The following is a 26,724-nucleotide window of genomic DNA, read 5'->3' on the forward strand; positions in this document are numbered from 1 at the left end:
AACGTTGAGGATGAAGTGATTTCACATGCAAACATCTGATGCTTTCAGGAAACATGAGAAACAGGGTGGAGGTGGAGGTGGAGGCCCCTGAATCTGCCTGAGGCGTCCACCACTCATCTCCATCCCTGCATCCCTGCAGCCTTCCAGCATCCTTTCTCCATCCCTCCATATATATGTATATATGTTGCCCTTTTCATCTCCTCCACCCTCCCTCCACCCTTCCTCCCTCCTGGTGGCGTCCAGACTCTTGTTGTCAGTCACTTTCCCAGCGAACAGACGGCGGCTCCAGCAGCAGGAGGAGCGAAGACGGTAATCCCCCCTCTCTCCACCACCTCCTCCTCCTCCTCCTCCATCTCCTCTCCGCCCTCCCAGTCCACCCCACCCCTTTCTGAAACCCAGAAACCGGTGGCAGCAGCAGCAGGAGGGGGGGAACAAAACCTCTCGGGACACCTGTGCTGCTGGATGCTCCTTTTTTCGCTTTTGAGATGATTTGAGATAAAAAAAAAAATTTAAAAAAATCTGAATTGTTGGATGATGCTGATGAGAAGCGGGGATGACTGAGACGGACACAAGCGGATAAATCTGCCTCGATTGACGGTGACGGTGACGGAGCGGTCGGCGGAGGCACCACCACCACCACCACCAGCAGCAACAGCAGCAGCAGCAGCAGCATCAGTCGGTCGGCTGATGGAGATGGCGTTGTGAAGGCGGAGGGATGCTGCTGATGATGATGATGATGGTGATGATGATATAGCAGGTGCTGCAGGGTCGTGCCGCATTGCCTGGCCGCCGCGAGCGACGCCGGGGAGGACGGGGATGCTGTCGTCGTCATTGTGCCACAGAGAAAGAGGCTTTGACATGGAGGGAAGCGGCTGTTTGTCGGCTCTGAGCTCAGGCCGCCCGGATCAGCAGGTTGGATGTACCGCCTGAAATCCTGGAGGACCTGAGTCATGATATACATGGTGCAAAAGAACAAAAAAAATCTGAATAAAGTTGAATTCTTGGAGGTGGGATTGAAATGTTTCCGTGCGTAAAAGAAGTGAATGGCCCATATGTTGATAATGTATCATTGGAGCATCAGAGCAGCGTCTGTGCCAGTTCAGGGTGGATTACGTCTACAGAGCAGCAGGCCTCCATCTGAAGTCAGCGACTGATCAGGAAAGCAGAACAGACCAGGAACACTTCAGACACTTCACCCTGTTGCTGGAGGTAACTGTTTATTCTGTGCTTTCCACTGGAAGCTGCCGTGGTGTGGTCCCCCGTGGAGGGACAGCTGTTGCAAAAGATGACTCACTTGCAGGCTGGCCTCTCTCCAGAGACTCTGGAGAAGGCCAAGGTGGAGCTGAAAGAAAACCCGGAGACTTTACACCAGGACATCCAGGAGGTCCGGGACATGATCATCACCCGGCCGGACATTGGTTTCCTCAGGACAGACGACGCGTTCATCCTCAGATTCCTCCGGGCGAGGAAATTCAACCACTTCGAGGCGTTTCGGCTGCTGGCACAGTATTTTGAGTACCGACAGCAGAACCTGGACATGTTCAAGAACCTGAAAGCCACCGACCCGGGTATCAAGCAGGCCCTGAAGGACGGTTTCCCCGGCGTGCTCTCCAATCTGGACAGATACGGCAGGAAAATACTGGTCCTGTTCGCAGCCAACTGGGACCAGAGCAGGTAATAAACAGGTTGGCAGAGGCTGGTTCTGGTGCTTGTAACGTCTGTGTGTTATTATCTGTGCAGACACAAAGAACAGAGTCATTGATTTTAAATGGAGTCTGCTGTATGGAGCTGTCCATTCAGCACCACAAAACAACAAGAAAACAACTCTTTTCCTTTTTGATGAGGGCTTAAAAACAAAAAGTATGTGGACACCCAAACATAAAAAATAAGATTTAATATGCTCATAACAGCCTGCATGATCTTCAACCAGATTTTGAAATCTGGCTGCAGGGATTTGCTCCATCAGCGTTAGAAAAGGTCGAGCGCTGATGTTGGCTGTCCGGGTCTGTCTCGTCCCAGTTCGAGTTCATCAAGTTCATCCACATTAAACTGAGAGAAAAGCTCAAACATAAGAATAAAACACACACACACTGTCTTCCAAAACACCACAGCATCTATTTTACAGTGACAATGAGGGAAGAAATCATAGGAAGACGACTCCGCCTGCCCCAGGACGGACAGATGTGCCAGATGTTATTTGTACAAAGTAGACAGAGACATTAAAACCATTTCTTTGTGGACCTGGCTCTGTGTACAGATGGTAATATCACATCTAACCCAAAACTGGACTTCCTTAACTGGAAATAAGAAGTCGAGCCCAAACTAAAAAGTGCTTATTTACAGATTAATTTAAATTTAAGATGTTTAAACCAACATTTTTACCTCATAAACACTTCAAATTAAGAATTAACCATCCATCACAAGTGATTTTCTTTAAATCTTTTATTTGAATGATCAGAGGCCTTAAAACAAACACACGAGAGAGGCAGGAGTGTGTTTCATGTGTTTTCATTCAAGACCCCTCTGCAAACTGTTGCTCATCATGTTGAGGATAAATATTTAACTGTGCAGTCAGATTATAGCCCGTACGTGACAAAGGAATGCAAGTTACTCATGCATTAATATGGAGGGAGTCTGTCACCCCGTATGACTGCGAGCTCATAATCAAAGCGTCTTTCTTCCTTCTCCTTTGAATGGAGATAGAAGACGAACCAGCGGGTCACCGTCTTTTGACTTTACAGTCTCATGTGTGACTCTGCAGTCTGGTTAAAGGTAGAAATACTGCCGGGACGTGACTTTGTTCAGCTTCAATAAGGGATCAGACCAAATGACCAAAGTTTATAGATATTTTGACCTTTTCTCGCCTCCGTAATTCAATTCAGAAAGATCAGATTATCCACATAAAGTGTTATTGCAAGAGTTACTGTGGAGCCGTCCAACTCTGTTATGATTCTGAATAATGTCGACTAACACAAGCTGCAGGTTGCACAACAAAATCATAGTCGATTAATCGATTAGTGTCCAAATTCTCTGATTTTTTCGCCCCTCGACCGAGAATAGTTTCTGCTTTCTTTGGTCCTCTGTGACAGCAAGCTGAATATCTTTGGGTTGTGGACAAATCAGGTCATTTGAGGACGTCACCTTGGGCAACTTTAGTTTTCTGACGTTTTATAGACCAAACAACTAATCAATTAATCGAGAAAACGATCAACAGATTAATCAATACTGAAGATAATCGTAACCTTAGCGCATTTAGTGGCTGATTCCTCGTCTCTGAACATGAATATTGTCATCACTCTTCATCGGTTTGACAAACGCTGGAGCTGTGGCTGCAGTAGACTCGTTTGTGCTTGCAGTTGTTGAGTCTATTTAGCTGCCAATTAAGCACATTAAGACAAACAATCTCTCTTTTGGTAAAGAATCAAAAGGAAATGAAGAGGAAGACAAGATAATAAGGAGGGAGAGAGAGGACAGTGAAGTATCCGAAGTATCAGCTGGATGAAAACTCAGCGAGGCAGCAAACAGAGCGACCGGCGGCACCACACGGTCGCAGCTGAAACAAGTCGCACTGTGCAATAAAAACCAGTTATACCAGTTACATGTTAACTTCAACACAGCCATCTCCAGACGCACCAACACCTGTTGTATTAATCCAAGAATTAATGACACTGGAAGAAGGTTATCAGTGAATCCTGACAAAGGACGCTCATCTTGTTTCATCTTTCTAATGCTCGCCTTGTCCAACGCCTTGTAACTCTGGTTCAATTAGGTTTATTTACTTACTTGAGGCCGATACATATATTGAGAGTATGAAACGTGAAATTACGTCTGAATGACCTCAAACCAAGTTCCTTTGCTTGCTGCCACATTTTCTGTCTCAGATACACATTTGTGGACATACTGAGGGCTATCCTGCTGTCGTTGGAATCTATGATCGAAGATCCCGAGCTGCAGGTCAACGGTTTCATCCTCATCATCGACTGGAGTAACTTCACCTTCAAGCAGGCGTCCAAACTGACTCCAAGCATGCTGCGGCTGGCCATCGAGGGGCTACAGGTAAGACGCTCCGCCGTCAGAAGGCTTTTGTTGATGTTGTTATGGTCGGTTAGCGGCCAGTTAATGCTGGAAACTGGTTTCTATATCCCAAGACATTTATGTTGTCTGTTTGAACCATGACTGTCGTCTTTTCTAGACCGTTTTAGAGGCTTTTTTGATATAAGGACATTTAAAAGACAAATTATTGTACAGCTTCTCATATCTGAGCATGTCTTGGGTTTTGGTTTGTAGGTCGACCAAAATAAGCTGTAGGAAGGTGTCACCTTGGCCTTTGGAAACTTCATTTTTCACAACTTTCTGACATCTTCATGACATGATATTGAGAATAAATGTTAGATGCAGCTCTATGCCATACATTTTCCCAGTAATATCAAAGCATGTAGAAACTCGAATGTTTCGGCTGAAGGAAAAAATACAACAACAAAATCTTGGGCCTTACTTGACTTTTAAGTACTATTTTCAATTTTCTGACAATGACAGAACAGAAAAACCCAACTCCATCCCATCAACCACTCTGCAGTCAAAATGTTCCACTTAAGAACAAGTCGAGCACCGCGTTAAAGCCGCAAGCTTGTTTAAAGAGCAGTGGAAGGAATAATGACATTTCCATTTTGATTGCACACTGCTGGGTGGCTTTTTTTTTTCCAAGGCTTGTTTGGCAGGTAGACGATGCAGAAAGAAGTGATTTTTCCAATGAGAATCCGTGTTCTCGTGTTTCTTTTTGGGTGGCAAACTCTGCGGATTTTTATCTGTGTTGAGGATTTTTCATAGCATGAACAGGCATCCGTGCTCTCGGTCATCAGGACACCTTTAACGTCATTATTGAAATGAGTTACAGGAGAAATCGCAGGGAGTGTTACAGCTGTCCTCTGGTAACCAGCCAAACCCAAGAGGAAACGTCTTGCCTCAATGTGTGTGTGTGTGTGTGTGTGTGTGTGTGGATGTGGGGGGTTGTTATTGCTTTCTCAACATCCTTGTGAATCATCTGCCAATTTGTGTTGGGCTCCATTAGTCAAAGTGAAATCTAAGGGGAAGTGTTTCCAGAGGGAAGTGTTGAGTAAGATGCAGCGCAGTCTGAAAGATTATCTGATGCGCTCGTGACGGATGCCAAACCGTCAATGCTGCTTTCTTTGAATCTTGCTCTTAATTTACATGCTGTACTTTTGTATCAAAGCTCAGAAAATAAGAGGAAATTATAAAACAGGTGTTTATACAAGTATCCTCCTAATACCACTGACTGGTCCAACAGCAAGAAGCCCAGCATGGCGTCTGTATTTCAGAGTTCTTGCCAACAACTGAAAGATTTACTCTTGTCGGCTTCTTGCTGGGTCACTCCCTCCTTTTCTTTTCTAAGTTTCCTCCACCAATATCCTCTTCTGTCATTTCGCCTCTGTCATCATGTCCATAGAGGCTGCCAGCTTGCCCAGCTCCTGTTCTGGCACGACACTGGCTACGTTCCCTGGAAGCAGGTTTAAAAACCTCTTCTTCTTCCCGGTGGTCCAAACACTACAAACACTAACACTCCCCCAGTTTGTTAGCCAGGGCAGCCCCCTGTTAACAGCAGCACCAACCACTAAAAGTCAGTCCCACATTTACTCTTCTCCTCTGCCATCATGTCCATAGAAGCTGCTGAGCCTGGTTACCTCCTCTTCTTCTTCCTTGTAGTCCATAACGCCTGTTGGTACAAACACTCAGTTCGTCAGCATGGCGGTGAGCTCAGAGCGACGGGTACCCGTCGCTCTGAGCTCACTGCCAAGCTGACGGATTGAGCTAACAGCAGCTACAGCTGTCAGCAGTTTACTTCACTGTCCATCATAAACTCTGTAAATCACAGAGAGATGAGGCGGAGCAGCATATGATCCAGTTTCACCAGAATCAGTGAAATAGTTGCTGCTGTGTGACTTAGTGCCGTAAAGCGTTACGTACTTCTCCCGACCCGGAGCCCAAAGTTACATAGTGTGAGAACAGACGTACGAATGACAGAGACACCGTTCAGCTGATCACAGGTCAGTGTCGCATCAACAGGATTTAAAACCTGTTATTATATTCTAGAAAGGGTACACAGCGTTGCTTTAAGCCCCAGTGATATATTAAAATAAGTCATTTCTACACGAGCAGGATGCTTTGATGCTTTGCCACCTCCTCAACTTTCTGTTTTCTGCAGCGTCAGCGCGGAGTCGAGGTGGCATGTCGGCGAGGGGAAGAAAAAAAAAATCTTTCTCCTTTTCAGACCGAGGGAACAAACTGTAGACACGAGCCAGTGCATCACTGTGACAAGTCCATATATAACACATTTCTGACGGCTCTCCAGACACAGATTAGAGCCTGAATTATTGATGGAAGCTATTAGCTCTGCCCTGAGTCATTCCCAACTGTGCGACTGCTCACACAAATGGCTGCTCATCACTTGGTACAGAAAGCAAAAGAAAGAAGCGTGGTAAGGTGATTTAATTCAATTTGACAAATACAACACACACACACACACACACACACACATTACTTAAATCATCCAGACAAGATGCCTTGTCTTCATCTCAATGCAAAAATGAAAAAAAACAAAATGAAGGGTGGTAATGATTCTTTATTTTCCTCATTGGCAATAAATCCCACAAAACCAACAATTCACTGATTGTTACTAACAGAGCTGATATGTCTCCATAGTTGTCCAGAAAACACACATTAATGTTTCATTGGGCGACATTCGTCTTCGTGAACACACTGTAGTTTATTTTGATCCAATCACACACCGTCCCGCTGCCCCAGATACTCACCAGAGCACCAAATGTGCGTTAATCCTCTGCTGAAAATAGACCCAAACAAACGCAACATTAACTGTCGCTCGGGTAACGTTAATGTTTGGGGAAAATCAAACTACGTGCATGAACGCAATCTTTTGATTTGCTTCTATTTATTTCCTTCAAACTTTGTTAAAAGTCCGTGTTGGTGCACGTCTTCTTCGTCTCGCTGACAGGTGTGACACGTCAAAGTGCTGATTGAACAGCATGAATGTGACACAGGTGTGCATGGGACTGAACTGGCTGGTACTCAGTGCAATCAGAGGCAGAGCAGCACTTCTGTGAAATAACCATGGTTCAGATGAAACTGCACATTTCCTCTCATAAGAAAATGTTTCATCTTCAGCTTTTGTGCCCTTGTCCTGAAGAAATGCATGTTTTGTTGTTTGATGTAATCCTGAAGAAGGCTGGTTGCCAAATCATTGATCCTTCTAAGTTGTGTGTGTTTGTTATATTAAGGGCTGAAGGTTCTGTGCTCCACAGCTTTGCCCATTGACCACAGCTCCCACACATGTCACGATACGATGTCCATATTTTATACCGTCTGTGCTCAGGAGGAAGAAATGGGGAGTGCTGGATAATATGAGATACGTTCAAGGTTAGAGGAATGTTAAAGTTTGGTCCTGCTCCCAAAACTAATAGCTTCAATTAAAAGGGACCTAAATCTTCTTTGAAGATCACAGCCGCTCTCAAATTCTAACTGTGACTCAGCTTAAATCTTGAGGTGATTGCTGTAATCGTAAGGACGTCTGGTGTTGAGAGACGGACTGGTTTTAACCTTTTTATTGGACTTGTCTGCGCATGGACAGTCTCATTTTGTTTTTTACCTGAAGTGAACCAGAGTTAGAGGCTACCTTCAGATATATACATCACATTTGTTGCATTACTTCTGACTCAGTAACAAAAGCTGTGTCTCATTTCAGATACATCCGTTAGTACTGCTGCGTACGTTACTCTATGTGGTACTCGTTTCTTCTTCTTCTTTGCCAAATTGCACCTGGGTGGAGCTTAGTGTCACCATTCAACCACCGAAATATCAACATAAAACATTTGTACAACCTCTTCAGCTCCAGCAGCTTTCTCAGCTGCCATTACGACAATGCCGGTGTTCCCTCTCCTTCCTCAACGTAGCCAAAAAACCACTGAAGTGTCCAGGTTTCCACACTCAACTTCGTGACCGTTATGAGCACGTGATGCACCATCCGGGTTCTCACAGCGCACTGAATTTCGCCATAAATGACTGCGTGAATGCACAAAATAGCAGGTTTAGGTGTGCAAGTAGTACGACAAATGTTTATCTATATATAAATACATTCAACATTTATGTTTCACCCTCTGAACACTATGTGAGAATAGTAGAGCTGAGTCATTCCCACACAGGAACACACACTGAGATCTAAATATTTTAAAACAGTCACCGTGAGTCACTTCAGTCTGAGCAGGTCCAGTTTAAAACCAGCTGAGCTTCCTCTGCGTGACGGTTTGATGGAGCGTAATGGCTGGTTTACACTGAACACATGGCTTTATATCTGCTGCTGCTGCTGCTGTCCTTGTTTCTCATTGTTTCCACTCATTGTTCTGTGGCGCTCAAATGCCAGATTATCTGTGTCTGTATGAACTGACAAGTAATTACTCTGCAAAGTCCTACAAACATGTAAAACATGAAATTATCAAGAGAAATCTTCCAGTTTTTTTCCCTGCGCTGAGTCACTCCGCCTGCCTTTTGTCTCCGTGTTAACGCTGCTCAAACAGCCTCGGCTGTGATTTCCTCTCTGTCATGGTAACCCTGACAATGTTACGTTTTGAGCAAATATAAAATAGCATGTAGGCCACATGCCTTGGGATCCGTGTTTGTGGCACAATATGCTGTGCAGATCACGGCAGAGGCAAGACTGTTAGTCTGGATCGGTGCTGGCGGCCCCTAGAGGCTTCAACGGTTATTACCACCCCGAATATACAACAGTTTGTTTGTCTTTGGAGTAGTTTGGGGATATTTCTGTCTTTAAGTAGTCACGAAGGAAAATGAAGGAAGAGAGAGAGAGAGACAGGGAATGACAAATGTCCCTGGCTGGATTTGAACTGTAGACGTTGTGGTTTACATGTTAATCCTCTGGAGTCCTATGTGGCCCTCTCATATTGCTTTTGCACAGGTCGATCTGTTGACACATAGTGGCGATCCTGTCTGTGATGCTAACCACAGACTAAACCACCACAGGAAAAGTCATTGGAAACTGTTTGGAAGAGGGTCAGGTCATTGGATGAACCATCTAGCAGCATCTACACCAACTTCTTAAGCAGCTGCTGTTGTTGTTGTTTTTCCAAAATGCTGTGCTTGGACACAAATGCATCACTTAAAGCCTGACGACATGGACTCTTGCATGAACTTGCAAGTCCAGCTGCCTTACAGGGTTAAAAGAGAAACATTATGACTGAATTGGCAATTGGAAATTTCTATATTTGTCTTGAATGTCATACAAGCTATTATGTTTTTTTCAGCACTGACAATATTTTGTGTACAAAAAGGACATTTTAATGTGAGTTTGCCTCTCGGGGAGAGTTCATCCTCTGGGGAGTCTGAATTCCATCGGCTTTGGCTCAATTGTGGCTCTAAAGCACAATCAATCACAGAAAAACACCCTCAAAGCATTAGGGGTTCATCCTTTGGGAACCGCGAGCCACGGATGGGTGAAAGATGCAGCAATGTGTTCATTTTTTTTTTTTTATATCAAAGCAGTCTCACTTAAGACTTTGAGCTGAAACTCAAAAACTTGTTGTCTTATCTCACTGCAGTTTATAAATGAGCAGCAGGTCCGTGGAACAGCCAAACAGAACCAGAGGTCCGGCAGATCGTCCAAGCACATCGATCATTGGTGACCTCAAACTGTACGTCAGACCCAGAATTTCGTCTTGGTTCAAGAAAAGGGGGGCAGCAAATTTAGAGCTAAAATCAGGCCAAATCTGTACACTGTCAATCATCCTCTGGGGATCATGATAATCATCTTTTTGTTCAACTTGGAAGGAAATAAACGTCTGTACCGCTCCTGTCAAAACAAATCCTGAAATGGTCGACGCAGAGAGCTTTGTGTCCTGAAGTTGACCCTCTCTGTACCCGTGCTCTTAATGTACCGCCTGATTGTTGGTGCCACCGACTCTGTCTGCTGTTTGTGTTCCTCTCAGATGCAGTCAGCACAGTAAACCACAAGTTTCAATTTTCCACTTCCATTTCTTTATGCGTTCATGAAAGAGATTATACTAAGAGAGTCTGCAGGAGGGTAAACAAACCCATCCAGTCATAATCCTCCAGGATTACAATGTTACAGGATTAAAGTTTCTTTTGAATTCTTTTAAAAACAAACTTGGAAAATATGTTTTCCAGTCCAAAAATAGAAGAAAAAATAAACAATTGAAGCATTTTTCAAGGCTGAACCTTCACACCATCACTGTCCACAACACAGTTCAAGCTGCTTTAATGAAAGCGTTAAACTCTTAAAGAATAGAGACGTTGTTTTATACTTCTAGCAGTTTTTTAATGACTAAATATACAAGCCGGGTGAACATGCCCTTGAGCAGCCTCCCGTGTCGTACAGAGGTTTTTGTCTCGTGAGAGGTGAGTCACCTCGTTAAGGTGATCTGTCACGGCCTGTCACCGCCTGACCTCAGATCAACTACCTGCCACCGAGTAATGAATGAGACAGTGAACTGACTGTACAGCTGCTGTCAGACTGTGACTGTGTGCAACCTGGACGCCGTTTAATGTCTTAATACGTGAAACATTCAGACATTTGTGCGTCTGTTTGGCTCAGATTTGGGATTTTGTCCATTTTGTTTTGGCCAGATCTCTTCATGTTGCGTTCGTGTGCTCTTTGGAAAGTCCGACATATCAGGACTTCTTAATGAGCTCATTAAATGAGTCGTATTCTTGTGCTTTGAGGATAATGAGGTTCAACCTTCAATTAAATAATTAAAACCGAGCCAAGTCACTGTGAAGTGAAACAAAGCCGATGTTATCACACTTACATGAAGACATTTTTAGTCTTCACAGGATGCGGCGTCAAGGATCCAATTTCTATTCGATATAATCAGGTGGAGTGCGGTTCTGTCGTTTTGTCGTGGATCACAGGTCTGGACTCTTTCTGCTGCATCATTTCCAGCCAGACTGTTCATTGTTGGAGCGCCGCGCTGTTGCCAGTGTTCTCTTTCTAAACGGGGTCAGCCACATTATTTACTGTTACCGAAAAGCAACGAAGAGAAGGTCTGACTCAGATTTTAGACCTTGAATATAACACCTCCAAAAACGTGTTGGACCTTGAGGTTTCCTGCACCAACTTTACTTCATCAAGCAGTCGTTCAACAAAATGTGCAGAAAACTTCATTCATGCATCTTTGGTAAAGTTAATTAACCCCAAAACAGAAAAGTTGGTCAATGTGTGCAAATGAGAGCCGAGCAGTTCAGACTGTGAAACAAACGATCAGTGCCGGCTCAACTTCTTCACGTCTTTCTCTTCTGACTTTATTTCTTTTTGTTTATCCGCTCACGCTTTGTGGAGAGGAAACATTCTCACACATATTGTCCTTTATCAAACTGAAAAATAAAAACCGCACGGCTTCTGAATTCAGGTTTCTTCAGAACATTAAATTAGCATAACAAAGTGACTTCACCGTTACAGGATGGTGCAAACATTCATGCTCCCCAGATGATGAACCGTAGTGACTTTAATGCTCTTAGTGTCTTGTTTATTGGATTAAAACAGTTATGTTATGTGTTTCAACATGTTCAGGGTTAAAATGACTTCACGTCCTTTCACAAACATCTTGGCTTTTTCTTCATCTGGTTTCATTGTCCTGAGTGTTGGATGAGTGAAAAAAGGAAACTGGACTCGTTGATTCATCTCAACTGTAGACTCCTCCTCCTCCTCCTCCTCCTCCTCCTCCTCCTCCTCCGTCCCCTCTGGCCTCCCCCCCTTTTTCTTTTTTTTTTTTTACTTTTGTTTTCTTTACCCTCCCCCCTCTCTCACTCTCTCTCTTTAGCTACATCATCATCCTCCCCTTTCCCCGTATCGCCCCTCTCTTTCTCAGTCTCGATTCAGTCCCTCCGTCATTGTTCCATCACAGACAGTATCCGCAGGGTTCGTATGATGCCTGCAGCTCGGGATTCATGTTTTTATTTGGGAATGAACTCAGTCGCCTCGAAGAATCACAGTGTTTACACAAAATATTCATAAGCAGTAATCAATCATTTCTACAGCAACACAATGCGATCTAAAATTTAAATAAAATAGTTTTAAAAAAGTCTTTTAAAATGTTTTTTCCTCTTGTTGAAGCATCAACATCTCCATCAGCAGACAGGTGCATGATACAATGTGTGTCGTCGTCCCCCCGCCCCTTCCTCCTCATCTTCTGTCCTCCTCCTCCTCCTCCTCCCTCCTCCCTCCTGCTACATCCCACCCTCGCCACGTTGCCACGGCAACATGTCGGACTACCGCGCTATCTGCTCTGCCCTCTCCTCCAGATGGGCTCCCTTTTGTTGTGTGTCCGCCTGTTTGTGTGTGTGTGTGTGTGTGTGTGTGTGTGTGTGTGTGTGACGACACAGAGACACACATTTCTTCATCTCACTCTGCACCACAAAATACTGCCACGAATGTTTCGTGGAAATGTGTGTGACGTGTAGAACAATGATCAATGGTAACAATTCACTATAATCAAACTAATGATGATCCGTTCAGCCTCAGATGTAGTTTGTGTTCAGTGCAAATGTTAGAGCAGCAGACAAGCAACATACAATAAACATTTAATACATTTTCTTCTTATGTAACCTCCAGTTGTAAATTCAATCGTGGAGGATGCAACAACGTTAAAATATTTACATTTTGGACGCGGATACAGTTTATTGTCACAGTTTATGATTATCTCTGCCTCCCTTCATTTTAATTTAAATTTTAACTTTAAAAAAAAAAGGTGAATGCAGCATAAGACGGTAAACTCTGGAAAACATTCAGGCAAATCAGAAGTTTTCATTTTCATTGTGCGCATGTTTGTATTAATGTAATTTAATTCACGCTTCCATGTGCTGTCACATCTGCTTTTGACCAGTTCATAAGTGTAAAACTTAGTGTTGATAATTCATAGATTATTTCATGATTCGATCAATACAGAATTGATCTACAACAATCGATGAATTATTTCAATAGTTTCTCATTCAGACGGTCAAACACAGCTTGTTGTTGCAGTTTTTTTCAGTTTTGCACATAATTAAAATGTTTCTGCCTCTTTAAGGAAGTTTTTCCTCGCCACTGTTGCAAAGTATGTACTTGCTCATGGTGGGAACTGTCGGTCTCTGTAAATAACATCATAAAGAGTTAGGAGGTAACTCCCGTTATGATTCGGCTCTTTATAAAGAGAATTGAACTGAATCGAATTTTAAATATCTTTGAGTTTCGTCTTTAGTTGTTTTCTGATTGTTTAATCAAAAAAAGATAATTAGCGTCTTAATCAAGAGTAGAAAAAGTCAATGATGTCGCTGTAAAGAAATCTGTTAAAACAGTGACTGTGTGTGTTTGTCCTGAACATCCTCAGACCTTTAGAGCACGTTAACATGTAGAGCAGCACGGCTCCGGTCGGTGGTTATGTAACAACAACAACAACAACATACAGATACCTGCAGAATAACTGGGACTCCTGAGAAAACTGTGCCAACGATGTCTGCAGAAAACACGTTAACGAAGACTCTGACCTACTGTGTCTCCACAAAGGCTCCACATTTTTAATTTGTTCTGAGCTCTCTGATATCTCGGAGCATTAATTCAAATCTACTGTATTATAATCCTCCTCTTTCTCATCATCATCATGTATTAAAAAAATGATAAAAGGCTTCTAAGCACCCTGTAATTCAGCTCTTTTTTCTATCTCAAGCAGGATAATTAAGACAGCAGATTCATTATATGGCTTAAAACGAGGAACTCAGTTAACGGGAAATGGGTTTAAAGTTATTGCTTTCTGTTTTATTCGATGTAAGGGACTGTAACAGAACATGATAGTCTGTAAACTGGAAACTGGAGCCGGTTTGTTGTACATAAACAGACTGTTGGCCAGGTTTTTCCTAACAAACACTGCAGTGTCGATTTCCACTGTTTCCTTCCCACCTTTTATCTCTTAACTGCAGCTGGAAGGAGACAGCAGCCGTCTCTCCCACTTCAATAAAAAAGATTAGAAAAGGTTCGACGTGCCAGCAGCTGATGTTCTCTGCCAATATTCAAGATCTGCTTGTTTCAGAATTTAGTTTGTTTGCTGAAAGACGACGACCCTGGTCATCGAAACACTGGAAAATTCAAATTCAGAGACGTGTTCGCTGAGCTGAGAAGCTTCAGGAATCATGACGCAGTGATGAAACGGTCCAAATCAGTCCTCAGTCCTCTGCACGTCTCCCTCTCTCCCTCTGTGAGTTTGGCAGGACGACAAGATCTGCTGAGCTTCAGCCACAATCTGGACTCTCAGGTCAACACGCAGGATGAACGCAGCCACCTGAGAACCCTCGCAATGAACAGGAAGAAAACAGATATGACTTCTGGTGCTTGTATTTGAAATATCCTGCAAAAGGAACGTGCAGGACGTGTGAGTGTTCAGTTCAGAGCTTGACAGTTTGGTTAAACCCTGTTGAGACTTTGCAAATCACCCCACAGGCAGCTGAGATGAACATATATATATATATAGAGAGAGAGTTGGAGTGAAAACTTAAATTTCGATGCCGTCTTCTTTCTCCTGAGCGGAGTTGGCTGCCATTTAATTGCTGTGACCTTCACTCTCAGCAGTAAAGTTACTTCAGCGTCTCCGACTGTGACAAACCTGCTGTTTTTCTGATGTAGACAGAAAAGCGAGACAAAACTCTACTTTCTCAAACTTTTTTTTTTATTAACATCGCGTACCACCTCGGAAAATATCAGGCTCTCCCCGTACTGCACCACCATGATGGCAGACGTTAGGATGCAGCAGTGTGGGCCGAGCCGGTGGAGGTGGGAAAGGGTTCTCCTCACCAGAACTTCTCCTCCTAATCGTTCCCCTTCCTCATTGCAGAGTGTCTGAACCGTTCATTTTACTATCATGCTGTCACATTCTGCGACCTGCTTTGACTTGACTGCAGCAAAATATTACAAACTTATTTTAAATGACATTCCAACGATCTCACAGTTTATTCTCATTCAAATTCTTCTAGTAGTTTGATAGTACTTTTTAAAATGAATTCAACTTTTAATTAACCTTCACTAGTCTGCAGTCAGCACTGCCCCAGTGCATTATATTAAGAATATTGTCACCGCTGTCAGACGACGCTTTCCGACAGGAAATTGAACTGTTTATTTCGCTCTCTCCAAACTGATTTAAAACAGTAAAATTTGCCCCAAAGCGAGCGGACCTCGCTGATCTCAATCCGCAGCAACTAATGCGAACTGACTGAGGCGGCAATGACTCTGTTCTGCGAGTTAAAACGACCGTTTTTGTCAATGGAGTCTGGTGGATTTGTAGCAAATTTAGATACAGAAACATTTTCGATTCCCGCTGGAATCAGCTGTCTGACATCAAGATGAACAGGTGAAAACATTTTAAATATAGCGTACGTTTTGACTTTGCCTTTCGTTAGGAGGCTAAAATATGTTTTGTTGCTGCCCCCGTCCACAGCAGTACATTTCTTAGTTTCCATGCTGGGACTCTGACCCTAACTGGATTTATTGAAACAGCACATGTTGAGTCTTTTCCTGCACCCGGCACTGTTCACTGGGCCGGAGAAAGACGTCCACCGAAACCTTTGTATTTGTTGCGTCTCTGCATTTGTAAAGAAAAACACACACAGTGCAGCCAATGTGAACTTCAAAACATGTTGAACCGTTGTTTCTACAGTAGCCCAGAATGGATGAGGTAAAGGGTGAGGTGAGATAAAGGGTGAGGTGAGATAAAGGGTGAGGTGAGGGTGTTGCAATCAGCAACTACGCCGCTAGATGTCTCTTAATCCTACACACTGCTCCTTTAAAACACAAAGTAACAGAAAGGAAGGAATTAGAAAACTGGTTCGAGCATGACTCCAGAGAAAAAGGGGAATAGCTCTGAGTGGTTAAAAGGTTTTGTGCAGACGGAGAGATGGAAATATATCGACTGGATACAGAGGAAGAGGAGAGTCGAGTCAGCAGATTGGATGAAAAGCTACAGAGAAATCAAAGACGGAAGAAGAGTCCAAGGTTGAAGCGACGCTGCTTAAGTGACCTTAAAGGTTTAATTTACAGGATGAGACGGGATAGTTTGACATTTCATGTGAGCAGAGGTGAAGCACAGACGAGTGAAGCGGCTCCGCTCTCTGTTTCCTGTCACATGCTGTAAGATTCACCGTGATTTACTTTTCCTGAGCTCGGCATCAGCTCCAGCCGGACGGCCTCTCATAAAGGTGGAACAAGCCGACAGCGGAACAATGTCGTCACTCCGGGCCACACTTTGTCCTGCAAAGAAAAGCACTCAAATGGATGTCTCTCTCTCTCTCTCTGTCTCTCTCTCTGTCTGTCTTTTATATTACTCTGAATCACTTTTTTTTTTTACTGGAGGACATGTTTACTCGTCCTTCTGTGGATGGGAAGTGACAGGAACAGAACAGAGAGAGCTCGTCGACCTGATGTGCTGCAAAAAATACTGAAGAAGCACGACGGAGGGCGAGAGGACGTACGACCACAACCCGACACATGTGTACGACTGAACATCAGCTCTGCCTTATTTTGAAATAAAAAAACAAGGAGGGATTTCGTCTTCTGTCGTCACCCAGACCTACAAATATGTTTTTTTTTTTTTGCAACCACTGGTCCAAAAGTCAAAAGGATTCAGTTCCTGTTCATAAACCAGGTTAAAGCAGCAAATCTTTATATTCACAGGACATTAAAACATGAATATTGATCATTTGATCAGTCATATCAACAGTAATTCAAACACTAGCTGGCAGCCATGAAATGATCATCCTCAGTGTCTCTTTTAGCTTCTTTTAGCTCATTGTTTTGGTGTTTCTCATCAAGAACACCAGATGGAGCAGCAGCTTTGTCGGCTCTGACAAACCACGATACCAACACCAAATGGCAGACGAACAAAGGCAGCGACTGCAGCAGCAACTTGTCAAGGATTGGATTGGTGGAGACCAAAACAGAGCTCAGAGGAGAGTGGACACGATATGATATGAATGAATGATGCTCTGTTCCCCAGATTGGAACATGTTAGCCATCGGTGACTGAGCTTCATCACTTCAGGGACACGTTTTTGAGTCGCCATCAGCAGTGGAGCGATGCCTCCCCTGCTCGTCTCGCCCTGAATATGTTTTTACTGCACCCGGTCAAGACATGCAGAGGGCGAGCGGCGATAGAGGCTTGCAGACGGGCTAATGTGGCTCTGGTTCCCATCATGTGCTTCCATCCTGCTGTCACAGCTCCCATTTGATAAGCTAAATAATAAATGAGCAGCTGGTGACTCACAGGTATGACGTGATGTCACAGCTTCGGCAGGTTCAGCTTCCTCTTCCTCATGCCGTTGTCTTCTTCAGTCCAGCTCGATGTCAGAGTCTTCTGGATTCGTTCTTTATGTTGGCAGAAAATGTTTTTACAGACTAATTGTTTTCATTCTGTTAATTAACTTTATTCGTTCACATGAATCTTTACGATGGTTGTTTCTTTGGCAGCGTCGGGTCGTGTAAATCAGAGGTGTGTTGGGTTTTTTTTTGGTTTGTTTTGGCGTGTACACCGGACGCTGACTCACCTCGCTTTAAAGAGCGGCTGTAACTCAAGAGTCTCAACTTCAAATCAATATATATCTTTGGTTTGTGGAGCTCGAGTGACACTGGAGCTTTAAGGCTGATTCAGATCCAGATACACACTTTATTTTTGAATGACTGGGACATTTTAAAGTTGAAATATAAACTTGTCAATGCTCTCTGGTGCAGAAAATATGTAATGGCCACACTTTATGTTTCTAAATGACCTCACACACTTTTCTGCACTTAAATTTTCGACAGTTTGTCAAAACAAAGAAGAAAGTGTTGTTACCCACTCAGCCAAATTTGAAGGATTAAAAATATCGACAACTTTATGAAATTAGGTAAAAATGACATGACTAACTTTGAAACACTCTGAGCTGAGATGAATTCATCTCTGTCTCTCTGCTCAGGGTGGCCTCAGCGTGTCATCGAGCCACCCTGTAAGGACCGCCCACAAAATCCTGGACTGAAAAACAGTTTGAACTCCACATTTCAGTGATATATCGTTCAAAGTCTTTTCACATGTTTTCAGCAACTGTTGTCCAACTGTTTTGAAAGAAATCTCAGAATTACCTTTACACAGACTTTAATGAGGCTTAATAAAAACGTACAAAGCACATTCGATAAAAAAAAAACAGACAATTTATGCAAAAAACGGCACACGTACACAAACTTTAGCTCCAGTGCTTCCACAGTCTGCAAGAAAACCTGACTGAGCACAACTCAGAGAGAGTCAATAATGCCAATTTGTGAAACAAACAGCCTGCACACATCCGTACGGAAGATTTCATATTATTAAGGGTCAGCACATTGACTTTTACAAACATTTGGCTGGCACTACACCTCTGTAGAAGTTTAGTCTCGTGTCGTCGTTATCGGCCACGTCGATCTCTGCATGTTGTTTTTTTTCTGTAGGACACAGCCGGATACAAAATGCTCCAAATAAAGCACGGTATCATCACTGAATATGATGGCAGAGATGTGTTTGATGTCAAGTTCTTCTTTACGTCTAACAATCATAATATTACTCTTCTTTAAATTATATTTGATGTCTTCCATATGCAAAACCACTGTCTTTCTTTGCCAAATTTTGGATCAAAGACATTTGAGGGAAATTATTATTATGAAGACATCTATAGAATATTTAAATGTTCTGTACATATCAAGCTGCAGCCTTGAAGGAGCTTGGGTTTGATTATTTATCTTCATTAATATATCATAGCTGCTTTCAAATGTCAGAGCAAGCAGATGAAGAAATAAATGCGATGCAGTTTTAGTCGTCCTGTGCAGCCCGTGCTGATCCTGATTCAGCTCTTCATCAGTACTGGAATCAAAATGTGTAAAATGCTCGGAGCAGATCGCGTGCATGTGGTTATCTGTTAAAGGACATGCAGAGGATCAGTCAGAGCTCAGCTCCACAGACATTTCAGTCAAGATCGCCTGACTTCATCCGTTCTTTGCTTTTAGCCAGTCGACCCGTCACATGTGGTTACCGCTGAGTGTCTGCATGCCTTTGAACACACTCAGTGTTTAACCCACAGTGCTGGTGGCGGCCGCTGTGTGTGTGTGTGTGTGTGTGTGTGTGTTTCATAACAGCAGCAACATATGGGAAAGTGCACAAATGCTGCGTTCAGGTCACGTAGGACCGAAGGCGATGTTTACAACTAAATTGATTTTTTGCAATTTAGCGCCTCCAGTTTCAGACTGTGGACTGATGCACAGGTGATTTCATTACTCGGCGTCTGTCTTTCAGCCTTTTATTTCACCGAGCTCTCACCAACCACTAAAAGTCAGTCCCACATTTACTCTTCTCCTCTGCCATCATGTCCATAGAGGCTGCTGAGCCCGGTTACCTCCTCTTCTTCTTCCTTGTAGTCCATAACGCCTGTTGGTACAAACACAGTTCGTCAGCTTGGCGGTGAGCTCAGAGCGACGGGTACCCGTCGCTCTGAGCTCACCGCCAAGCTGACGAACTGTGTTTGTACCAACAGGCGTTATGGACTACAAGGAAGAAGAAGAGGAGGTAACCGGGCTCAGCAGCCTCTATGGACATGATGGCAGAGGAGAAGAGTAAATGTGGGACTGACTTTTAGTGGTTGGTGAGAGCTCGGTGAAATAAAAGGCTGAAAGACAGACGCCGAGTAATGAAATCACCTGTGCATCAGTCCACAGTCTGAAACTGGAGGCGCTAAATTGCAAAAAATCAATTTAGTTGTAAACATCGCCTTCGGTCCTACGTGACCTGAACGCAGCATTTGTGCACTTTCCCATATGTTGCTGCTGTTATGAAACACACACACACACACACACACACACACAGCGGCCGCCACCAGCACTGTGGGTTAAACACTGAGTGTGTTCAAAGGCATGCAGACACTCAGCGGTAACCACATGTGACGGGTCGACTGGCTAAAAGCAAAGAACGGATGAAGTCAGGCGATCTTGACTGAAATGTCTGTGGAGCTGAGCTCTGACTGATCCTCTGCATGTCCTTTAACAGATAACCACATGCACGCGATCTGCTCCGAGCATTTTACACATTTTGATTCCAGTACTGATGAAGAGCTGAATCAGGATCAGCACGGGCTGCACAGGACGACTAAAACTGCATCGCATTTATTTCTTCATCTGCTTGCTCTGACATTTGAAAGCAGCTATGATATATTAATGAAGATAAATAATCAAACCCAAGCTCCTTCAAGGCTGCAGCTTGATATGTACAGAACATTTAAATATTCTATAGATGTCTTCATAATAATAATTTCCCTCAAATGTCTTTGATCCAAAATTTGGCAAAGAAAGACAGTGGTTTTGCATATGGAAGACATCAAATATAATTTAAAGAAGAGTAATATTATGATTGTTAGACGTAAAGAAGAACTTGACATCAAACACATCTCTGCCATCATATTCAGTGATGATACCGTGCTTTATTTGGAGCATTTTGTATCCGGCTGTGTCCTACAGAAAAAAAACAACATGCAGAGATCGACGTGGCCGATAACGACGACACGAGACTAAACTTCTACAGAGGTGTAGTGCCAGCCAAATGTTTGTAAAAGTCAATGTGCTGACCCTTAATAATATGAAATCTTCCGTACGGATGTGTGCAGGCTGTTTGTTTCACAAATTGGCATTATTGACTCTCTCTGAGTTGTGCTCAGTCAGGTTTTCTTGCAGACTGTGGAAGCACTGGAGCTAAAGTTTGTGTACGTGTGCCGTTTTTTGCATAAATTGTCTGTTTTTTTTTTATCGAATGTGCTTTGTACGTTTTTATTAAGCCTCATTAAAGTCTGTGTAAAGGTAATTCTGAGATTTCTTTCAAAACAGTTGGACAACAGTTGCTGAAAACATGTGAAAAGACTTTGAACGATATATCACTGAAATGTGGAGTTCAAACTGTTTTTCAGTCCAGGATTTTGTGGGCGGTCCTTACAGGGTGGCTCGATGACACGCTGAGGCCACCCTGAGCAGAGAGACAGAGATGAATTCATCTCAGCTCAGAGTGTTTCAAAGTTAGTCATGTCATTTTTACCTAATTTCATAAAGTTGTCGATATTTTTAATCCTTCAAATTTGGCTGAGTGGGTAACAACACTTTCTTCTTTGTTTTGACAAACTGTCGAAAATTTAAGTGCAGAAAAGTGTGTGAGGTCATTTAGAAACATAAAGTGTGGCCATTACATATTTTCTGCACCAGAGAGCATTGACAAGTTTATATTTCAACTTTAAAATGTCCCAGTCATTCAAAAATAAAGTGTGTATCTGGATCTGAATCAGCCTTAAAGCTCCAGTGTCACTCGAGCTCCACAAACCAAAGATATATATTGATTTGAAGTTGAGACTCTTGAGTTACAGCCGCTCTTTAAAGCGAGGTGAGTCAGCGTCCGGTGTACACGCCAAAACAAACCAAAAAAAAACCCAACACACCTCTGATTTACACGACCCGACGCTGCCAAAGAAACAACCATCGTAAAGATTCATGTGAACGAATAAAGTTAATTAACAGAATGAAAACAATTAGTCTGTAAAAACATTTTCTGCCAACATAAAGAACGAATCCAGAAGACTCTGACATCGAGCTGGACTGAAGAAGACAACGGCATGAGGAAGAGGAAGCTGAACCTGCCGAAGCTGTGACATCACGTCATACCTGTGAGTCACCAGCTGCTCATTTATTATTTAGCTTATCAAATGGGAGCTGTGACAGCAGGATGGAAGCACATGATGGGAACCAGAGCCACATTAGCCCGTCTGCAAGCCTCTATCGCCGCTCGCCCTCTGCATGTCTTGACCGGGTGCAGTAAAAACATATTCAGGGCGAGACGAGCAGGGGAGGCATCGCTCCACTGCTGATGGCGACTCAAAAACGTGTCCCTGAAGTGATGAAGCTCAGTCACCGATGGCTAACATGTTCCAATCTGGGGAACAGAGCATCATTCATTCATATCATATCGTGTCCACTCTCCTCTGAGCTCTGTTTTGGTCTCCACCAATCCAATCCTTGACAAGTTGCTGCTGCAGTCGCTGCCTTTGTTCGTCTGCCATTTGGTGTTGGTATCGTGGTTTGTCAGAGCCGACAAAGCTGCTGCTCCATCTGGTGTTCTTGATGAGAAACACCAAAACAATGAGCTAAAAGAAGCTAAAAGAGACACTGAGGATGATCATTTCATGGCTGCCAGCTAGTGTTTGAATTACTGTTGATATGACTGATCAAATGATCAATATTCATGTTTTAATGTCCTGTGAATATAAAGATTTGCTGCTTTAACCTGGTTTATGAACAGGAACTGAATCCTTTTGACTTTTGGACCAGTGGTTGCAAAAAAAAAAAAACATATTTGTAGGTCTGGGTGACGACAGAAGACGAAATCCCTCCTTGTTTTTTTATTTCAAAATAAGGCAGAGCTGATGTTCAGTCGTACACATGTGTCGGGTTGTGGTCGTACGTCCTCTCGCCCTCCGTCGTGCTTCTTCAGTATTTTTTGCAGCACATCAGGTCGACGAGCTCTCTCTGTTCTGTTCCTGTCACTTCCCATCCACAGAAGGACGAGTAAACATGTCCTCCAGTAAAAAAAAAAAGTGATTCAGAGTAATATAAAAGACAGACAGAGAGAGAGACAGAGAGAGAGAGAGAGACATCCATTTGAGTGCTTTTCTTTGCAGGACAAAGTGTGGCCCGGAGTGACGACATTGTTCCGCTGTCGGCTTGTTCCACCTTTATGAGAGGCCGTCCGGCTGGAGCTGATGCCGAGCTCAGGAAAAGTAAATCACGGTGAATCTTACAGCATGTGACAGGAAACAGAGAGCGGAGCCGCTTCACTCGTCTGTGCTTCACCTCTGCTCACATGAAATGTCAAACTATCCCGTCTCATCCTGTAAATTAAACCTTTAAGGTCACTTAAGCAGCGTCGCTTCAACCTTGGACTCTTCTTCCGTCTTTGATTTCTCTGTAGCTTTTCATCCAATCTGCTGACTCGACTCTCCTCTTCCTCTGTATCCAGTCGATATATTTCCATCTCTCCGTCTGCACAAAACCTTTTAACCACTCAGAGCTATTCCCCTTTTTCTCTGGAGTCATGCTCGAACCAGTTTTCTAATTCCTTCCTTTCTGTTACTTTGTGTTTTAAAGGAGCAGTGTGTAGGATTAAGAGACATCTAGCGGCGTAGTTGCTGATTGCAACACCCTCACCTCACCCTTTATCTCACCTCACCCTTTATCTCACCTCACCCTTTACCTCATCCATTCTGGGCTACTGTAGAAACAACGGTTCAACATGTTTTGAAGTTCACATTGGCTGCACTGTGTGTGTTTTTCTTTACAAATGCAGAGACGCAACAAATACAAAGGTTTCGGTGGACGTCTTTCTCCGGCCCAGTGAACAGTGCCGGGTGCAGGAAAAGACTCAACATGTGCTGTTTCAATAAATCCAGTTAGGGTCAGAGTCCCAGCATGGAAACTAAGAAATGTACTGCTGTGGACGGGGGCAGCAACAAAACATATTTTAGCCTCCTAACGAAAGGCAAAGTCAAAACGTACGCTATATTTAAAATGTTTTCACCTGTTCATCTTGATGTCAGACAGCTGATTCCAGCGGGAATCGAAAATGTTTCTGTATCTAAATTTGCTACAAATCCACCAGACTCCATTGACAAAAACGGTCGTTTTAACTCGCAGAACAGAGTCATTGCCGCCTCAGTCAGTTCGCATTAGTTGCTGCGGATTGAGATCAGCGAGGTCCGCTCGCTTTGGGGCAAATTTTACTGTTTTAAATCAGTTTGGAGAGAGCGAAATAAACAGTTCAATTTCCTGTCGGAAAGCGTCGTCTGACAGCGGTGACAATATTCTTAATATAATGCACTGGGGCAGTGCTGACTGCAGACTAGTGAAGGTTAATTAAAAGTTGAATTCATTTTAAAAAGTACTATCAAACTACTAGAAGAATTTGAATGAGAATAAACTGTGAGATCGTTGGAATGTCATTTAAAATAAGTTTGTAATATTTTGCTGCAGTCAAGTCAAAGCAGGTCGCAGAATGTGACAGCATGATAGTAAAATGAACGGTTCAGACACTCTGCAATGAGGAAGGGGAACGATTAGGAGGAGAAGTTCTGGTGAGGAGAACCCTTTCCCACCTCCACCGGCTCGGCCCACACTGCTGCATCCTAACGTCTGCCATCATGGTGGTGCAGTACGGGGAGAGCCTGATATTTTCCGAGGTGGTACGCGATGTTAATAAAAAAAAAAGTTTGAGAAAGTAGAGTTTTGTCTCGCTTTTCTGTCTACATCAGAAAAACAGCAGGTTTGTCACAGTCGGAGACGCTGAAGTAACTTTACTGCTGAGAGTGAAGGTCACAGCAATTAAATGGCAGCCAACTCCGCTCAGGAGAAAGAAGACGGCATCGAAATTTAAGTTTTCACTCCAACTCTCTCTCTATATATATATATATGTTCATCTCAGCTGCCTGTGGGGTGATTTGCAAAGTCTCAACAGGGTTTAACCAAACTGTCAAGCTCTGAACTGAACACTCACACGTCCTGCACGTTCCTTTTGCAGGATATTTCAAATACAAGCACCAGAAGTCATATCTGTTTTCTTCCTGTTCATTGCGAGGGTTCTCAGGTGGCTGCGTTCATCCTGCGTGTTGACCTGAGAGTCCAGATTGTGGCTGAAGCTCAGCAGATCTTGTCGTCCTGCCAAACTCACAGAGGGAGAGAGGGAGACGTGCAGAGGACTGAGGACTGATTTGGACCGTTTCATCACTGCGTCATGATTCCTGAAGCTTCTCAGCTCAGCGAACACGTCTCTGAATTTGAATTTTCCAGTGTTTCGATGACCAGGGTCGTCGTCTTTCAGCAAACAAACTAAATTCTGAAACAAGCAGATCTTGAATATTGGCAGAGAACATCAGCTGCTGGCACGTCGAACCTTTTCTAATCTTTTTTATTGAAGTGGGAGAGACGGCTGCTGTCTCCTTCCAGCTGCAGTTAAGAGATAAAAGGTGGGAAGGAAACAGTGGAAATCGACACTGCAGTGTTTGTTAGGAAAAACCTGGCCAACAGTCTGTTTATGTACAACAAACCGGCTCCAGTTTCCAGTTTACAGACTATCATGTTCTGTTACAGTCCCTTACATCGAATAAAACAGAAAGCAATAACTTTAAACCCATTTCCCGTTAACTGAGTTCCTCGTTTTAAGCCATATAATGAATCTGCTGTCTTAATTATCCTGCTTGAGATAGAAAAAAGAGCTGAATTACAGGGTGCTTAGAAGCCTTTTATCATTTTTTTAATACATGATGATGATGAGAAAGAGGAGGATTATAATACAGTAGATTTGAATTAATGCTCCGAGATATCAGAGAGCTCAGAACAAATTAAAAATGTGGAGCCTTTGTGGAGACACAGTAGGTCAGAGTCTTCGTTAACGTGTTTTCTGCAGACATCGTTGGCACAGTTTTCTCAGGAGTCCCAGTTATTCTGCAGGTATCTGTATGTTGTTGTTGTTGTTGTTACATAACCACCGACCGGAGCCGTGCTGCTCTACATGTTAACGTGCTCTAAAGGTCTGAGGATGTTCAGGACAAACACACACAGTCACTGTTTTAACAGATTTCTTTACAGCGACATCATTGACTTTTTCTACTCTTGATTAAGACGCTAATTATCTTTTTTTGATTAAACAATCAGAAAACAACTAAAGACGAAACTCAAAGATATTTAAAATTCGATTCAGTTCAATTCTCTTTATAAAGAGCCGAATCATAACGGGAGTTACCTCCTAACTCTTTATGATGTTATTTACAGAGACCGACAGTTCCCACCATGAGCAAGTACATACTTTGCAACAGTGGCGAGGAAAAACTTCCTTAAAGAGGCAGAAACATTTTAATTATGTGCAAAACTGAAAAAAACTGCAACAACAAGCTGTGTTTGACCGTCTGAATGAGAAACTATTGAAATAATTCATCGATTGTTGTAGATCAATTCTGTATTGATCGAATCATGAAATAATCTATGAATTATCAACACTAAGTTTTACACTTATGAACTGGTCAAAAGCAGATGTGACAGCACATGGAAGCGTGAATTAAATTACATTAATACAAACATGCGCACAATGAAAATGAAAACTTCTGATTTGCCTGAATGTTTTCCAGAGTTTACCGTCTTATGCTGCATTCACCTTTTTTTTTTAAAGTTAAAATTTAAATTAAAATGAAGGGAGGCAGAGATAATCATAAACTGTGACAATAAACTGTATCCGCGTCCAAAATGTAAATATTTTAACGTTGTTGCATCCTCCACGATTGAATTTACAACTGGAGGTTACATAAGAAGAAAATGTATTAAATGTTTATTGTATGTTGCTTGTCTGCTGCTCTAACATTTGCACTGAACACAAACTACATCTGAGGCTGAACGGATCATCATTAGTTTGATTATAGTGAATTGTTACCATTGATCATTGTTCTACACGTCACACACATTTCCACGAAACATTCGTGGCAGTATTTTGTGGTGCAGAGTGAGATGAAGAAATGTGTGTCTCTGTGTCGTCACACACACACACACACACACACACACACACACACACACACACACACA

At 43.0% G+C, this 26,724-nt stretch overlaps 1 protein-coding gene across 1 annotated transcript in view; it reads left to right on the forward strand.

Moving 5' to 3' along the window:
• Positions 1-233: 233 nt before the first annotated feature.
• Positions 234-26,724, forward strand: part of clvs2 (clavesin 2) — a 45,990-nt gene continuing 19,499 nt past the window's right edge. Inside the window, exons 1-2 of the mRNA XM_010754039.3 lie at positions 234-1,674; positions 3,882-4,056. Coding sequence (XP_010752341.1) covers positions 1,286-1,674; positions 3,882-4,056 — 564 coding nt within the window. The 5' untranslated portion in view covers positions 234-1,285. The remainder of the gene's footprint in view (positions 1,675-3,881; positions 4,057-26,724) is intronic.

The sequence above is a fragment of the Larimichthys crocea genome, chromosome XI (genome assembly GCF_000972845.2).
Source record: "Larimichthys crocea isolate SSNF chromosome XI, L_crocea_2.0, whole genome shotgun sequence".
NCBI classification, from domain to species: Eukaryota; Metazoa; Chordata; class Actinopteri; family Sciaenidae; genus Larimichthys; species Larimichthys crocea.